At 39.4% G+C, this 17,869-nt stretch overlaps 3 protein-coding genes and 1 long non-coding RNA gene across 4 annotated transcripts; 1 reads left to right on the top strand and 3 right to left on the bottom strand.

The window, feature by feature from the left end:
* Window positions 1-1,136: 1,136 nt before the first annotated feature.
* On the bottom strand, window positions 1,137-4,486 carry LOC138404278 (uncharacterized). The gene is made up of 2 exons (XR_011238284.1): window positions 2,059-4,486; window positions 1,137-1,971 (listed from the first exon to the last, which is right to left on the bottom strand). It is a non-coding gene; the product is annotated as an uncharacterized lncRNA (long non-coding RNA).
* Window positions 4,487-4,492: 6 nt separating this feature from the next.
* Window positions 4,493-8,207, bottom strand: LOC117994154 (zinc finger protein 391-like). The gene is made up of 4 exons (XM_034982044.2): window positions 7,243-8,207; window positions 6,398-6,531; window positions 5,459-5,570; window positions 4,493-4,957 (listed from the first exon to the last, which is right to left on the bottom strand). Exons 1-4 carry the CDS (start codon window positions 8,083-8,085, stop codon window positions 4,784-4,786), a joined length of 1,263 nt encoding a protein of 420 aa, XP_034837935.1. The 5' UTR covers window positions 8,086-8,207; the 3' UTR covers window positions 4,493-4,783.
* Window positions 8,208-9,366: 1,159 nt separating this feature from the next.
* On the bottom strand, window positions 9,367-14,736 carry Nop60B (dyskerin pseudouridine synthase 1 Nop60B). The gene is made up of 2 exons (XM_034982043.2): window positions 14,195-14,736; window positions 9,367-13,601 (listed from the first exon to the last, which is right to left on the bottom strand). The coding sequence occupies exons 1-2, from the start codon at window positions 14,637-14,639 to the stop codon at window positions 12,505-12,507; spliced, it is 1,542 nt and encodes a 513-aa protein (XP_034837934.1). The 5' UTR covers window positions 14,640-14,736; the 3' UTR covers window positions 9,367-12,504.
* A 655-nt stretch (window positions 14,737-15,391) lies between these two features.
* Polr2H (DNA-directed RNA polymerases I, II, and III subunit Rpb8) lies at window positions 15,392-17,793 on the top strand. Its single transcript, XM_034982059.2, has 3 exons — window positions 15,392-15,655; window positions 16,536-16,658; window positions 17,250-17,793. Exons 1-3 carry the CDS (start codon window positions 15,486-15,488, stop codon window positions 17,407-17,409), a joined length of 453 nt encoding a protein of 150 aa, XP_034837950.1. The 5' UTR covers window positions 15,392-15,485; the 3' UTR covers window positions 17,410-17,793.
* Window positions 17,794-17,869: the final 76 nt, after the last annotated feature.

The raw sequence follows: 17,869 nt of genomic DNA, 5'->3' as shown, positions 1-17,869 counted from the left end.
GCCTCACGGTTCAAGCAATAACAAAGTAACGTTAATAATTATTAAATATTTGTCTGTAACACGTGATCATATTGTAATACACACATGAACCTGTATTTGACACCTCTAATATGAATGCCGCCAACAAAAGATAGTCACGAGACACATGGAACTCGTTGGAATTGTACCTACATTAAAATATTTCCTCCATCCGGCCCACAAGTTGGCCATTATAAATATAGAAGGAAGGATGCACAAAAGAAAATATCAACTATGCCCTACTGAGCTATCACCTTGGAAGGTCGTCAGTAAACATACAGGAACAAGGAGGGACCATTATCGTATCGTCTACATATCAACAGCAAAAGCCTGGGGACATAATAGCGGATTTGGCAAAAATTAGGGAACAACAGCATACGGTTAGCAAAATTGCATGTTTACCTTGTTTACTTGAGTATCTATCTCCCAACGCTAGTCGTACTGAACTTAGAAACATTCTCACAGAGGAAGATAAAAGACATTTCCGCTGCATCAAACATTCGCTGGGATATAATATCCAAGACAAACCCGGAACAAGAAAACGACGCTCAGCTTGAGTATCCCCAAGGGCGAAATCCATTATTTACCGAACAAAGGACAGCACTGCGTGAAGCTATCGCCGGAGTGGATGAAATCAATCCTGAAGCCGAGGAAATTCTACTTGATGTGGGACAACACGGACGAATGGAGTCTCGACAAATACAATCAATTATATACAACAGGGAGCCAAATAACGAGTACGGAATCCCTGAAGGGGGAAGATTTAAGCTATTGTTACATTTAATAACTTAACGTTATATGTTATGCTATGTTTCACTATGTATTAACATAGGGTAAACATACACTGAAACCATAGCAAAGGTCATAAAGTCAGCTATTTTGATATTTTATTATTGCAGATGATTCGGGGTATCGAATGGAACCTTGGCTAATGACCCCAATTCTGCATGCAGAACCTAACTCTCCTCAACAGAGGTACACAGATTAGCACGGCCAAGTACGGAATGCAGTGGAGAAGACAAACGGGTATCTCAAGGGTAGCCTAAGATGCCTGGGGATAGACAGAGTTCTGCAGTATTCCCCATAGAAAAAGCATCTGAAATAATATATGCTTGCTGTATCATTTATAATTTTATGAAGCATTTTAGGTAAGCAATTTAATAATCTCTACATAACATTATTTTTTATTAACTGAAGGTAATGTATTTAATTTATGTAATGCTGTTATGTTTTACAGTATACCATTGGAGGAAGATTCTGAAAATGCTAAGCAGTACGGAGACGAGTCTAGTGGAGTGGAAGAACCTAGGCATCTTCTAAGATTCTCCCAAGCCAAACGGGAACAGCTCATTGCCAATTATTTCAATTGAATGAAGATTTAAAAAGATTTCACTTGTAGTATGTTTTATTACGCTTTATACAGCGGAGCCGACAAGAAATGTTAGAAAAATTTAAAAAGAGCATCAGTTTTCGCGGCAGCGGCCATGGCCCGGTGGGGATACGCCCCGAGTCTAAAGGGAAAATTATTGTAGAATTTGAAACTGTCCACCAGCGAGACGAAGCGCTCGGGCGCCTTAGCGGCTCGGAAGTGGTAAGCGCGGAGCCAGCTCATAAGTTGCGACCCATGATGGTTCTTAAGGGCATAAGCAGGGAGGTGGTGGGCGTCCACGCCGGGCAGAATCCGTGACTGGGAAATCCGCGGACGCTTAGGCTCCGCTTCCTGCGCGACCCCGATTTGTACAACGCCGTACTGGACGCTGATCCCGGCGCATGGCGCAGGCCATGGAGGCGGTGAGGCCTCTGCGTGGACCATCAGAGGGTGCACGTAGAGTATTTTTCCCCCTTCTTTCAGTGCTTCTCGTGCTTGCAGTTCGGACACACGCGGAAGAAGTGCAGGGACAAGTCGCGCCTGCTATGCGCCTTCTGTGCGGAGACCGGCCACAGAGAGGCAAACTGCCCGCAGAAGCTGCGGCTCGGAGGCGCCCCCAAGTGCCACAATTGTAGCGTGCGAAATAGAAACTTTAGAATACCATCTCCAACGGGGCACAAGGCCACCTCGAAGTCGTGCCCAGTGTTGCGCGCCATGAAGGCGAGATTCACTCAGAGAGTGGACTATGGATACGCGCTACGGATACGGATTTACCACCAAACCGAAAAGAGCAACCGCCGAGTTTTTTGCTGGTTCTTCTCGGTAGGAAAAGCATTCCGAACCAGTGGTAGACGCATCCGACTATTCGAAAGTACTTGTAAAAGTTTATTTGAATAAAAAAGATTTTTATTTTATTTTATTTTATTTTATAAACAGATTGTAAGTAGTTGTTGAGATCTCTTGTAATCCATGTGGAACAGTAACACTCGTTTTGATTTTGTGATTTATCAACAAAACGCCGGCAACCTTGCTGGAAAAGTTTACTGAGACGAGAGACCAGAACTCGGGCAACGACAAAATTCTACCATGAATATTTTAATGAATAGCCTTTATAAAATAAAAATAGTTTATTGACATGCGATCATTTATATCATTTTTATATTTGTTGAGATCTATTGTAATCCATGTTTAATTTTGATTTTGTGATTGAACATCAAAACGTCGTCGGCAAGACAAAATTGCTGGTAAAGCTTACTGAGACAAGACCAGAACTCTGGCAACGACAAAATTCTACCATGAATATTTTAATGAATAGCCTTTATAAAATAAAAATAGTTTATTGACATGCGATCATTTATATCATTTTTATACTTGTTGAGATCTCTAGTAATCCATGTTTAGTAACACTCGTTTTCATTTTGCGATTTACCACCAAAACGCCGGCAGTAAAAATTGCTGGCAGTTTGCTGTGACAAGACCAGAACTCTGGCAACGACGGACGATCCCATAAATGCTGGAATGAACGCAAACTTTATATTATAAAAATAGCTTATTCATATAAAGTGTGCGATCATTTATATTATTTTTATATTTGTTGAGATCTCTTGTAATCCATGTTTAATTTTGATTTTGTGATTGAACATCAAGACGTCGGCAAGACAAAATTGCTGGTAAAGCTTACTGAGACAAGACCAGAACTCTGGCAACGACAAAATTCTACCATGAATATTTTAATGAATAGCCTTTATAAAATAAAAATCGTTTATTCACATGCGATCATTTATATATTTGTTGAGATCTCTAGTAATCCATGTTTAGTAACACTCGTTTTCATTTTGCGATTTACCACCAAAACGCCGGCAATACAAATTTGCTGGCAGTTTGCTGTGACAAGACCAGAACTCTGGCAATGACAAAATCGTTTGAATTTGTTTCAACTTTGTTGTTCTCTAGTAAAATCAATGTTTTTTTTAACATCAACGTGCCGCGCCTGCAAGACAAAATTGCTGGCAAAGTTTGCTGCGACAAGACTGACAACGACAGGAATGATTCAAATTAACGCAAACTTTATATTATAAAAATAGCTTATTCATATCAAGTGTGCGATCATTTATATTATTTTCAAATTTGTTGAAATCTCTAGTAATCCATGTTTAGATTTTGATTTTGTGATTGACCATCAAAACGTCGGCAAGACAAAATTGCTGGTAAAGCTTACTGAGACAAGACCAGAACTCTGGCAATGACAAAATTTTGTTGAAATCTCTATTAATCCATGTTTAGATTTTGATTTTGTGATAGACCATCAAGACGTCGGCAAGACAAAATTGCTGGCAACGTTTGCTATGACAAGACCAGAACTCTGGCAATGACAAAATCGTTTGAATTTGTTTCAACTTTGTTGTTCTCTAGTAAAATCAATGTTTTTTTTTTAACATCAACACGCCGCGCCTGCAAGACAAAATTGCTGGCAAAGTTTGCTGCGATAAGACTGACAACGACAGGAATGATTCAAATGAACGCAAACTTTATATTATAAAAATAGCTTATTCATATAGTGTGCGATCATTTATATTATTTTTACATTTGTTGAAATCTCTATTAATCCATGTTTAGATTTTGATTTTGTGATTGACCATCAAAACGCCGGCAAGACAAAATTGCTGGTAAAGCTTACTGAGACAAGACTAGAACTCTGGCAATGACAAAATTTTGTTGAAATCCATGTTTAGATTTTGATTTTGTGATTGACCATCAAAACGCCGGCAAGACAAAATTGCCGGTAAAGCTTACTGAGACAAGACCAGAACTCTGGCAATAACAAAATTATACTAGGATTGTTTGAATGAAGGGAAACTTTATAGTATGAAAACCTTGTTTGCCGAAACAAGACAATAAAATATCGACGACAAGACCAAAATTCCGACAAAAGGCAGCGTCATATTCACACGCGTGAATTAGTCTTAATAACATCACTCTGCTGCTATCTTCTGGTGTGTTTAGCAGCTATACGCCTCTGCGGTGCCCACAAACGTGAGTTATGTTAACAATCGTGAGTCGTCGTGTGTTGTAAACAAGCGGTGGCATTGTGTTCCCGAGTCGAAGCCTCTTCAGTGACTGCCAAGGTGAGGAGACAGGGTTATGTTCACACGCGTGAGTTTACGTGTGTACACATTTAGCAATGTCCACTCTGCTGTTATCTTCTGTTTCGTAGCTGTATTGCCTCTGCAGTTACCGTGAACGTGAGTAAGAGGCGGCGTTACGTTCACACGCGTGAGTTGTAACAACTTCAATCTACTGGCATCTTCTCAGTGTTTAAGGGTTATATGCCTCTTTAGTGCCCGCAAGCGTGAGCAAGAGGCGGCATTATGTCCACCGTAAGTTGACGTAACAACTTCACTCTGCTGGTATCTTTTCAGTGTGTTTAGCGGTTATATGCCTCTTCAGTGCCCGCAATCGTGAGTAAGAGGCGGCGCATTGGTCGCACGCGTGAGTTTGCGCCGGAGCGTGAGTCGACATGTGCTCTTGCAGGCTCACTTTGTACCCAAACTTCTTGCTGCAAATTTTACACTGAAACAAATAATGGGGTTTACAAACTGTACCTAGATGTTGGACAAACAGTTAGTTGAAGTCAGTTTTTTTGGCAATTTTAATTTTTAGATAAATATATTGAATACTAGCTGATGGCCGCGACTTCTTCCGCGTGGAATCAGGTTTTTAAAAATCCCGTATGAACTCTTTGATTTTCCGGGTTAAAAAGTAGCCATGCAAAAATCACGTCAATCTGTTGCACCATAGCGACGTGATGTTTGCATGGGTACATAACCTGGGATAAAGACCTGGAGAGAGACATAGGCTACTTTTTATCCCGGAAAATCAAAGAGCTCCCACGGGATTTTTAAAAACCTAATTTCACGCGGACGAAGTCGCGGGCATCAGCTAGTAATATAAAAATTATTATTTAAAAAAATCTACCCCCTTTCCTATTTGCGTCCAAGAAAGAGGCTACACGATACGATATTACACCCTAATGGTGCACATTGTATATGAAAGATAGAATCAATTCCTTACCTCATGCATTTTAATTCCTAGATGCCTCCGTTGGTGCGCTCTCAGGTTTGAGCTGGACACACATTGCTGTGGACATACGCTGCATTGGTACGGACGCTCCCCTGTATGCTTCCTACAAATAAAATATCATCATCATTATCAACCCAGCACCGGCTCACTACAGAGCACGGGTCTCCTCTCAGAGTGAGAAGAGTTTTGGCCATAGTCTACCACGCTGGTCATGTGCGGATTGGTAGACTTCACACACCTTTGAGAGCATTATGGAGAACTCTCAGGCATGCAGGTTTCCACGCGATATTTTCCTTCACCGTTAAGGCAAGTCATCAGTACCCTTATTATAAATGCGAAAGTGTGTTTGTTGGTTTGTCCTTCAATCACGTCGCAACGGAACAACGGATCGACGTGATTTTTTGCATGGGTATAGTTTAAGACTTGGAGAGTGACATAGGCTACTTTATATCCCGGAAAATGAAAGAGTTCCCACGGTATTTTTAAAAACCTAAATCCACGCGTACAAAGTCGTAAGCATCAGCTTGCTGTGTTGCAATGTGTTGCTGATCGCAAATCTCGAGAAAAGCTGAACCGATTTCGCTAATTCTTTTTTATAATAGAATAGAATGTTTTTTTATTCATGTAAACTTTTTACAAGTGCTTATGAATAGTCAGGTAGTTTTAATTTACCACTGGTTCGGAATGCCGTTCCTACCGAGAAGAACCAGCAAGAAACTCGGCGGTTGCTCTTTTTAATTTTTCAATTTACAATGTTATTATACTATAATATTCCTTGAAGTACGAGGATGGTTCTTACGGAGAGAATTTTAAAAATTGCCTGAAAGTCTAAAATCAACACTTTTCTATTGGGTTAAATGTTGACTGTTAGCCAGAACGAAGTTCGCCAGGTTAGCTAGTAGATTCTAAAATAGGGGTAGTGATACCTACCTGATATGCACAACCAGCGACGACCGCTGCGTGGCTCTGAAGCTGCAGTGTGGACACCCATGTTGCTTCTCCCCGGTGTGAGTGAGTTTGTGCTTCAGGAGGTAGTCGTTGCGCGTAAACACTCGCCCACAGCTCTGTCAAACAAATAATATTGCAATTAAGTACAACAAAGACACTATTGTCATACCTACTCCTAGCACAAGCTTGACGCTTAGCTGGAGAGGAAAGGGGAATATTAGTCATTTAACATGGCTAATATTCTTTAAAAAAAAAAAGACAAGCATATTATAAGTCCCGCAAATTGCTATTGCGCTGGAACCATGTCTCATTAACATCGAAATGACGTCATTTTAACGGCATTTGTCGTATATTTACCAAATTTCATCAAAATTGGTTAAACTGTTGGGCCATGAAAAGCTACCAGACAGATAGACAGACACACTTTCGCATTTATAATATTAGTATGGATAATCACACATCAAATGATTTTTTTTTTTTTTTTTTTTTTATGATATTATTATGATATATTATATGATATTATGATATATTTTATGATATTATTATTATCTTAAAAAAGTAGTTATTTTGTGGCTGTCTCTTATTAATACTTTTATCAAATTGCATTAAATTTTGGTTTGAACACCTCTACAGGTGAGATCTATACAGCGCACTCTGACTTAGCTTAGACTTGAGTTAAAACGAGACACAGCTATATCTCTCACATAAATCTGTCTCGTTTTAACTCAATCTTAAGTCTGAGCTAAGTCAAAGTGTGCTCTATAGATCTCAACCTAAGGCTTGAAGCGTGCATTATTTGTAACCAAAGAGGCATAGATGTTTCTTACCTCACAAACATATTTCTTTTTATCCTCTTTATGTGTTAAAATGTGTTCTTTCAACAGTTGCATTGTTTTATACAACAAATTACACTTGTTACACTTAAATATCTCTTCAGGAAGTTCTACTCTGCCGTTCTGTCTGTGATTCTGCATATGGGCCTCATACATACCACGTCTTGGTAAATATCTATCACACATACTACATTTATACCCATCTTTCAGGTTCTTACAGAAGTTCTGTTCATGTCCAAGTCGGGATTTACGGTTTCTGAACACTTTCTCGCAACCAAAACATTTAAAACCACCTCTTTCTATACCATGGCATTCTGAATTGTGACTAATGATTTTGCTGGCGTTTTCGAAATCTAACCTACAGATATTGCAATATGTAGCTGTACGTTTAGGTTTGTGCTTCCATTTAGACCTTTTTTGGTTCGGACGCTCAGATTCACCGTCAGAATCCTTCAGACAGTTCAAGAAATTATCAAAATTACCATCTTTGAAATCAACATCCTCGTTTTCGATTTTAACATTTTCAACGATTAATTCGTGATTAGAGAGTATTTCACGCAACTTTTTTTCGGTTTCTTGGCAAATTTTTTTGAAATTAAAAAACTTGTCGATTTGGCTAGAACATTCCGGACAAATCTTTTTCGGGTGATCGCATCGGGTTATATCGATGTCTAAGCACTCAGCTATTTTAGCCGTTAGATCGTTCTCTACCTTTATTTCAGTTGATGGTGAGGAAGCCTCTCTTTTCCAACAAAAGCGGCACACGTCTTCTTGTTGAAAATAATCGAAATTGTACACGCCCGAGTCAAAATTTAATACCAGTAAATCTAAGGACATGGCTACTTACAATTTTCAATGAATCTTCATCACTTATTAGAGGAACACTTTAAGCACTGGTTTTAAATTCTTGATTTTCGTGTTTGAAACAAAATGGCGACTTAATCAAATCACATTCACACTCAAATCACAGACTACAATCAAATGGCGTTTTCTTGTTTTGCGTTTGCTTGCGTTGCGTTGCTGCGGAAGGCGGAAGCGGAAGAAGTGTAGCCAGATGGTAGGTGGAAAATCCTACTAATGTGATCCTAAAAGGGGCAGGGCTTTAAAAAGGTGCAGTAGACACGGGTAACATTGATATAATAGTGAAGGTTTTACATTGCTACTTGAAAAGTTTTACGTAGAATGTGGTATCATGATTTTTGGAATCAAATGTTTCCTGAGGCTGTTTATGAATGAAGATTATGTGCAAACGAGAATGCAAATAATAATAATTATTTTATTATTATTTGCATGAACTTCTGTGCCATGAGTTATGTTATGACAATGTTAACTACCTACCACAAAACTCGGCTGGAAATATTGTACAGGTACCCTGTTGGTTTTGATTTCCTTAATGGATAATTACAGACAGACAACGAAATGATCCTATCAGGGTTCCGTTTTTTCTTTGGAGATACGGAAACTTTAAAAGGTACGAAAATAAGACCGAAGATACAAAGGTTCGACCGTAAACTACAAAGTAGGTACGAAATTCATACATATGGCAATGCTGGGAACGTTTGGGAACCATAGACTAAGAGATTTTTAATACCACAGACAAAAAATAAGTCTACCCTTAGACAAATATTTATACTATAAGCGCCATCTATTGTTGAGTAGCAACAGGGTTAGGCAGTATTTGAACTACTTGTAATTAAAATATAAATACGTATAATTCAATTACCTCTTAAAAATGTAATTTGTAATTGGTATTCCGAATACCAACGCTGATGTATTTTGTAGTTAGTATTTCAAATACTTGTGGCTTCAAAATCATCATCATCATGATCAACCCATCACAGGCTCAACCCCTACCTACTACAAAGCATGGGTAGTCCTCTCAGAGTGAGAAGGGTTTTGGCCATAGTCAACCAATGGCCATGTGCGGATTGGTAGACTTCACACACCTTTGAGAACATTATGGAGAACTCTTGCAGGTTTCCTCACGATATTTTCCTTCACTGTTAAAATAAGTGATATTTAATTAATTAAAACAGGTTTATCGATTACAAACAAACAAATCTTTCGTTTTTATAATATTAGCATAGATAGTATATAAAGGGTAAATTGAAATACCAATGATTTTACATAAATGCAGGGAACAAAACCCGTAATTTATTTCAAATTTCTATTTTCAACACATTGATTTTAAGAAAAGTACTTTTTATTTCATAAAATGTATAACTAACACTTGTCACTTAGCTTAAATTAAAGCTGCTAACACATTATCTTGAGTTGTGGTGTGTAGCAACTTGCAATGCTGTGGTCGATTGGACGACGCTCTCTCACTATTGGCCGATATGCACTGTTGCACAAATAACACCATAAATTCAGCCAATCAATTGACAATGTTATAAGTCCCGCAAATTGCTATTGCGCTGGAACCATGTCTCATTAACATCGAAATGACGTTATTTTCACGTATATACCAAAATATACCATCAGCTCGAAACTTCAGTCTAGTGCTGACGGACGTCACTAAAATGGCGGCCACGCGCATTAGCAATTTGCGGGAATATAAATATTGAGATTGTATATTATCAATTGCCGGCAAGAAATATTGTACACCGACTTTTAGAATGAGGTTTCGGCTTTGTAGAGCGTTGTCACTCATACCTGTGTGACGGTTTGTCAGTCTCAAAGACAGAGACAACGCTCTACGAAACCGCTATCTCTTCCTAAAGGTCGATGTACAATGTTTTCTGCCGCGTACTGTAGCAATGATTGATTCAGCTTTTACCCAATCGAAAAGCAGTTTTCTGCGATACTATATTATGACGTCAGACGTGGTTAGTTGACCAAAACCAGAAAAGCTGCATCAATCATTATTACAATCTGAATTATTGTTGTAATTGGCTGATTTTATGCTATTCTTGTGACAACAATGCATTGGTCGTTCGTCGCGCTAGTGCGTTGCAACACGCCACAACATAACAATGTGTCTGCACCTTAAGGGCGATTGTCCACTGAAGCGGAACTTAGTAAAGATATCTTTATAGAAGACAACATGATCAAATTATCATAATACTACATAGCATACATGCCTAGGGCTTAATCCACATAGGTTTATGTTTTTAAAGGTCCTATGGGAACTTTTCGATTTTCTTGGACAAACGTAGCCTATGTCTAACCCCAGAATGCGAGCTATCTCTATACAGCAGCCAGCAAGAAATATTGTACATCAACCTTTAGAAAGAGATAGCAAAGAAAAGACTGAAAAGAGCAACCGCCGAGTTTCTTGTTATTTTCGGTAGGGTCATTCCGAACCACTAGTAGATGCATTTGACGATTCAAAAGTTGAATATATAATATAATATTGAATAAAAAATATTTTATTTATTTATAGCAGTTTCTTAGAGAGTTGTCTCTGTCGTCGAGGCCGACAAAACGTCACATAGGTATGAGTGACAGAGACAACGCTCTACGAAGCTAAAATGTCTTTCTAAAGGTCAATGTATTATATTTCTTACCAGCTACTATACCAAATTTCCTCATATAAATTATCCAAATTCAAAGCTAGATTCTCAAAATTCCTAGCTATTCTCTAGCATGTCTATTCTATCCAACCCATGATAGTAAATTGTACCCATTAGGGTGCCATAAAATGAAAATTGAATCGAATCATGTCTGTTTAACACTCAGCTACGCTTTAGTGGACAGGTACCTCAACACAGGTATTTGCAGCTTGAAAATTCATCAATCATATGTTACTTATGTTACCACTTAAAACAAAATTACTTAGATATAAGTAAAAAATATGTTTAGCAATAACTAGCAGGACTTTCGAGCAAAAAATTACTTAGTAATTATTGTTATCTACTATTTTATTAGGATGCATAATTCACAACTATTGATGCCAACCATCACTCACATAACTACATTTTCATATGTTATTGGCAAAAAAAATGAAAAAAATTGTACCATTAACATTTTGTAATGGGGTTTTTGTGCGATAGACGTTGGGGTCTCAACCTCAAGGTGCTGGAATGGCGCCCTCGCACCGGAAGACGCAGGTGGACGGACGACATCAGACGAGTCGCAGGGAGATGCTGGATGGCGGAGGCGCAAGACCCACTGGCGTAGCTAAGGAGGGGCGGCGAGGGCGGGCCGCACCGGGTGTCACCTTTTTTGGGGTGACACCCACCTGGTCTCTCAACTTTGAGGAGTTGGGATTTGGAGTCCAAGCATAAGGTCGTTGCTTAGTACCTACAACGTTAATTCACTATGAACACTTCCTGAATCTTGATAACTTAGGCGGGCAGTAACCCTGCAGCATCAGGATTGAGGAGTTGGATCTAGAATTTTTTATGGGACTACCACGGAAACAGCCCCTGTCAATCAAAACAAAAATGTAGCAAATCGGTCCAGAAACCTCGAAAAAATCAGTGAACATACATTAAACAAAAAAAAACGGGCCGAATTGAGAACCACCTCCGTTTTGGAAGTCGGTTAAAAATTTATTGCTTTTTACTTTCGATGGGGTGACACCACCAACTTCCGCACCGGGTGCCACCCAAGGTAGCTACGCCACTGGCAAGACCGTGGCCCTACCTATGTCCAGCAGTGGACGTCTATCGGTTGATGATGACCATATGGTACCATAAAAACAAAATTGAATTGAAAACAGAAGTCTAAGGTGAAGTAGTAAGAAAAAATCGTAGAATAAAAAATTAAAATTTATAAACATAAAAAATATTTTTTTTACTTAAGCTTACTGTTTTGCTGGGATAGCTTCAATCCCAATAAACTTATGGTCCCGAAAGAGCTCCCATGGGATTTACAAAAACCTAATTTCACACGGAAAAAGTACATAATAGGTAGGTACATAATGTAAATTTTGATTAGATAATATAAATGTTGTCTTGAATGTTGCAATATTTACTGTCTGATTAAGCCAATGGTGCCGATTCTGTTGTGTTTCTCTAAACTAAATTTAGAGTATCTGCATCTTTTTCTTTTAATATTGTTAAAAATGGATGGAACATGAATTTTACATTTAAAGACTCAAAATTTTAGTGGACACTACAATAAACAATGGCTCGAGACTGACAGCTAAAGTCATGAGACTTTCTGTCCTTTTCATATTACATTACGAAGAAGAGGATGCGAATACTCTAAAATTTTGTTGTGCTCAGAATCAATACCAATACACATAAGTATAAACTTTAGTTCACATTTATATGATGTTTAGATTATGTACAAGATTTACTTCTATATTCATTCTTCTTCTTTTTCTTTTTCTTGTTGTTTGTCCTTCTTCTTCTTCTTTTTCTTCTCTTTACGTACAGAGTCATCTGCGTTTGCTTCTGATGATTCTGCTACTGGCTCTGGTTCTACTGTTGTGTCCGCTTCTGCTTCGGTATCACGCTTCTTTTTTTTCTTCTTCTTCTCTGATTTTGCTTCTACAGAGTTGTTAGGGTCTTCTGCATTCGCTGTGCTTGCTGTCCTTTTCCTGCCGCCTTCTTCTGCTGTGCCCTCTCCGTTTTCTGTCTTTTTCTGACCTTTATATTCAACGTAACTGTTCAACCATTCCTTCGGAGTATTCTCATTGGGTTTACCGAACTTATCCAGCTTCCCTTGTTGAATGAGCATCTTCTTGTGAGACGCCTTGGGTCCTAGCCCCCATTTGCGAGGATAGGTGTCCCTTTCCATGATAACTCTTTTTAGTTTCGCCGCAACACCATGGTCGCAGCACGCCATAGTCGATGTTGTCATAAGCGCTATAGCTAATGCTACAGCTTCCCCTTTCGCTGTGACTATGACAATCTCTTGATCGATTTCTATGCCATCTTCATATCTTAAAATACCAGGTAAAAGTACCTTTGCGCCATAACAAACTGCGTTAATAGCGCTGTCTTTAATGAAAATCCTCTTATGAGCGATCAGTAAACCTTCTAATGGTTTGACAACTCTACGTAGATAGGTTTCATCCTTGTGATTTTCATATGCCCATTGGGCATCTAAAATATCATGCATAGTCACCATACCTTCCTTCTCACCTGAGATGCCGGATCGTACTCGTCGCAGCTCTATCATCTGTCCACCGACTCCAAGCATCAATCCTAAATGGACGCACATGGTACGTATATAGGAACCAGCTTCGCAACTGACCCAGAAGATACCGATGTTACGTTCTTGGTCATAATCAAGTAGTTTACTGTCGTACACCGTGCGGACGCGAAGCTGACGTTTCACCGCAGATATCAGTGGAGGACGCTGGAACAGAGCACCGCGCAGCTTCTCTAACCCTTGAGTGACTTTCTTGATGTTTTCAACAGCAGAATGCAAGTTGAAAATAGCTACGTACTCCTTACCTAGAATGAAAAGATTAGAAATAGAACATTATAGAAGTGGCTGGAAGAGATTGGATGTATGCTGCCCAAAATAGGAAAAAGTGGAAAGAAATGGAGGAGGCTTTCACCCAGATGTTGGGATCCATCAAAAACTAACAAACTAACACTAACTTTTTAATAAATATTTACTAAAACAACTAACAGTATGAAGTTTGTAACATTTTCAAATAAGTAACCACATGAAGTTGTAAACATGTTAAGATGGAAATAAAAAGCTTAATTATTATTATTACTCCTGTGAGGACTTAGGACGTCCGCCTTCTAATCAGAGGTCAGGGGTTCGATCCTAGGCACGCACCTCTGACTTTTCATAGTTACGTGCGTTTTAAGTAATTAAATATCAATAAAGCAAGTGCTTTAACGGTGTAGGAAAACATCGTGAAGAAAAACCTGCATGCCTGAGAGTTCTCCATGTTCTCAAAGGTGTGTGCAGTCTACCAATCTGCACATGGCCAAAGTGGTAAACTATGGCCAAAACACTCTGAGAGGAGACCCGTGCTCTGTAGTGAGCCGGCGATGGGTTGATCATGATGATAATGATTATTACTCCTTACCAGCGTTCTGTTGGGACTTAACCAGCCGCGTAGCTCGGTCTATGCACACAATCAAGCATCCGGTCACCTTAGGGTCCAAGGTTCCAGAATGGCCGGTCTTCTCGACTTTTAGAATTCTTTTTATCCATGAAACGACTTCGTGGGAGCTCGGGTTACTAGGTTTATCGACGTTGATGAAACCGGATTTAACGTATTCAGAAATCGAGCGTTTTAGCGGCGAACTGCCAAAAGGCAGCGGCGTGTAATGGTTAGTGCGCACATTGAGCCTATCGAAATTCTTCAACAATAAAGGCCAGTAAGCGGTATCCAACTTCGTAACGCTCTCGGAAGGCTCGATCTTGAAGTCCCCTAGCTTCTGGAACGCGCCCAGCGTCACCGCATCTTTATTTTTCTTTTTCTTCTTCTCTGTAAACACTTCGGTATTCGACGGTAGCACGTCCGTCATGTTTTTTGCTTGAATTTAAATTCGTACACTGCACTGAATGTTCTATACACGGCGTATTATAATTAACTTGTAAATTAATAACGAATTTTAATGTTTGTAAACCAACACGTGTGAAACAAGAGGTAGGTATCTACAGAAAGAGGTTAGTTTTAATTTTTTTTTGCGTTGACACTTGACAGAACAGCGAAATGAGCTTATCCATATTAGCGATGAAAATAAAAACTGAAAACGATTATGATAGATTATGAATCGATATTCTGTGCTATACAAAGTCACTTTGGCGGACTTGGTTTAGTTTTAGTAGGTAGGTACCTACCTATTTGCCCATTTTTCAATCGGTATTCGGTATTGGATTACTGGTCTGTGGTAGCTTTTACAAGGACTGTAGGTATAGGATAAACGCGGGCGGGCTTTATTTGAACAACAAAATTAGTAGATTTAATCTGTTTGAGAATATTTTTCACATTTTTCACTAATATCACAACAAAATTATAAGTAAGATAAGAAAACTTTTTAAAAATACAAAGTAAAACCCTACTTTGTATTTCTAAAAAGTTTTCCTAGCATACCTACTTTATGGAGTGTAAATATTATCCATGGCGTAAATCTTTTATTTCTGGTCGGTGGCGTAATTTGTCAAAAATGTCACTGTGACGCAACTGTGGTCTGACGTCCACTATCCTATATGTTATTGGTCTGTGACGTCCACGGTCCACCGGTGGTCCACTCAAAAGCGGCATGTTTATTGTTATTATTTTTAGTACGATTTACGATATAATATTATTACAATAAAACTTAATAAATATAATAAGTTAGATAACTTTAAACTTGGTGCTTGTTACCACAATGGCGGGAGTGTTATTCGAGGATATATTTAATGTAAAAGACATGGATCCAGAAGGAAAGAAGTTCGACCGTGTCAGCAGACTGCATTGTGAATCGGAGTCTTTCAAAATGGATCTAATATTGGATATAAACTCGTGGATATATCCTATGGAGCTTGGTGATAAGTTTAGGTGGGTTGCTCTAGCCATATATCGAAAAATCGCCCACTGAGCAGGTACAAGTTCAGAGGCCTTTTAATGAGACGCCAAACATGTAGATCGATATATCACCCGCTGCGCAAGTTCAAGATCTACCTTACCTACCTTTTGGCGTGACGTCAATTGTAGCTTACATGAATCAGTAGCCTTATTATGAATGCGAAAGTGTGTTTGTTTGTTGGTTTGTTGGTTTGTTCTTCAATCACGTCGAAACGGAGCAATGGATCGACGTGATTTTTTGCATGAGTATAGTTAAAAGCCTGGAAAGTGACATAGGATACTTTTTATCCCGGAAAATCAGAGTTCCCACGGGAATTTTAAAAACGTAAATCTATGCAAACGAAGTCGCGGGCATCAGCTAGTAAAGTATAAAGAGAGCATAGGAGGCTAGTTTTTAATTTATAGATTAGGGGATGAGACCCCCCACCATAGTGGGTGGTCTCTTCTCGTCGACCGGAGGCACTCCGACTCAGATGAGTTAGGTTAGAAGAGGATGGCGAGGTTACTGTTTACTTGTTCTTTAAGACCTACCTACCTACCTACCTTTCATGAATCTAGATCAATGGGAAGTACCCTATAGGTTTTCTTATGGACAGACAGACAGACAATGAAGTGATCCTATAAGGGTTTCCGTTTTTCCTTTTGAGGTACGGAACCCTAAAAATGTACAATGATACCTATTTTGATTTGACAAATATGGAGTCAATAATGTTTATTTTGTCTGGCAATCGGGGGCCAGTGTGGCATACTAGCTAACCTAACCTAAACCCTTCTCACTCTGAGAGGAGTGGAGACCATACTCAGTAGTGGGTCGGCGATAGGTTGATCATGATGAATGCTAATTTTGTTTCAGATTGGTTCTGGCAACAACTCTGCGAGAGAACGGCTATCCAGATGGTGGTGAATGGAACCCGCTAGAGACAGAGGGCAACAGGGCAGACAGTTTTGAATATGTTATGTATGGGAAGGTTTATAAGTAAGTATCTACTATCTATGCTAGCCTAGTGGTAGGACGTCTGCCTTCTAATCAGAGGTGGGGGGTTCGATCCCGGGCACGCACCTCTAACTTTTCGGAGTTATGTGCGTTTTAATTAATTAAATATCACTTGCTTTAACGGTGAAGGAAAACATCGTGAGAAAACCTGCATGCCTGAGAGATCTCCATCATGTTCTTAAAGGTGTGTGAAGTCTACCAATCTGCTGACCAGCGTGGTAGACTAAGGCCAAAACCCTTCTAACTCTGAGAGGAGACCCGTGCTCTGTATTGAGCCGGCGCGGCGATGGGTTGATCATGATGATCTACTAACTGTTTACTTTATCCATGTAAAATTACTAGCGCTCTCATCTCATACAAATTATAGAGCCAAAAATCTCAGTGGGTGCTATTTTGAATTACCAACCAATCTCAAACATATTATGTTTAACAAAACAAAACTATGTTTTCGAATTGAATTTTGAATGGTTAAGTGGATCCAGTCGAAAAAATACGACTGTAGTACGGAACCCTCGGTGCGCGAGTCTGACTCGCACTTGGCTGGTTTTTTAACTTTTCATTTCTATGTTCCAGGATAGATGGTGACGAGGTGGCGATGGAGCCAGCGGCTCGTCTGTCAGCGTACGTGAGTTTCGGCGGACTGCTGATGCGGCTGCAGGGGGACGCCAACAACTTGCACGGGTTCGAGGTGGACCAGCACATGTACTTGCTGATGAAGAAGCTAGCTTTCTAACTCTATCTGCATTTTTATTTGAAAGCATCCGTCTATCCATCTGTCAGCGGGATGTATCTCATGAACCGAAATAGGCAGAGCGGTGATATTTTCACAATGTGTTTTTCTATGGCCGCTTTAACAACAATAATAACAACATATAGTAGGGTACGAGGCGGGGGGACTCCCCGCACGTCACCTGCGCTATCCCGCACCGCAACTATCTATTAAAGTCCCATTTGTAACCTACAAACCTGTATTCAAAGTGTGCCAATAGACCCTATTACTAAGCCTCCACTGTCTGTCGGTCTGTCTGCATGAACCGTAATAGGCAGAGCGTTGTAATTTTCACAGAATGTGTATTTCTATTGCCGCTATAACAACAAATAGTAAAAATTGCGAAACCACTATCCACGCGGACAAAGTCGCAGTCATCATCTATACTATATTATTAAAAAAAAATACATAACAGGTCTTTAAA

The sequence above is a fragment of the Maniola hyperantus genome, chromosome 26, assembly GCF_902806685.2.
Source record: "Maniola hyperantus chromosome 26, iAphHyp1.2, whole genome shotgun sequence".
Taxonomy (NCBI): domain Eukaryota; kingdom Metazoa; phylum Arthropoda; class Insecta; order Lepidoptera; family Nymphalidae; genus Maniola; species Maniola hyperantus.
This window is presented reverse-complemented; position numbering and strand designations above follow the sequence as displayed.

Coding starts and splice junctions, on each gene's coding strand:
- LOC117994154 (XM_034982044.2), bottom strand. CDS start 8,085: ATGTCCTTAGATTTACTGGTATTAAATTTTGACTCGGGCGTGTACAAT. Junction 6,532..7,242: donor AAAAGAAATATGTTTGTGAG/GTAAGAAACATC, acceptor TTTGTTTGACAG/AGCTGTGGGCGAGTGTTTAC. Junction 5,571..6,397: donor TCGCTGGTTGTGCATATCAG/GTAGGTATCACT, acceptor TTTTATTTGTAG/GAAGCATACAGGGGAGCGTC.
- Nop60B (XM_034982043.2), bottom strand. CDS start 14,639: ATGACGGACGTGCTACCGTCGAATACCGAAGTGTTTACAGAGAAGAAG. Junction 13,602..14,194: donor TAAGTCCCAACAGAACGCTG/GTAAGGAGTAAT, acceptor TTTTCATTCTAG/GTAAGGAGTACGTAGCTATT.
- Polr2H (XM_034982059.2), top strand. CDS start 15,486: ATGGCGGGAGTGTTATTCGAGGATATATTTAATGTAAAAGACATGGAT. Junction 15,656..16,535: donor GAGCTTGGTGATAAGTTTAG/GTGGGTTGCTCT, acceptor ATTTTGTTTCAG/ATTGGTTCTGGCAACAACTC. Junction 16,659..17,249: donor ATGTATGGGAAGGTTTATAA/GTAAGTATCTAC, acceptor TCTATGTTCCAG/GATAGATGGTGACGAGGTGG.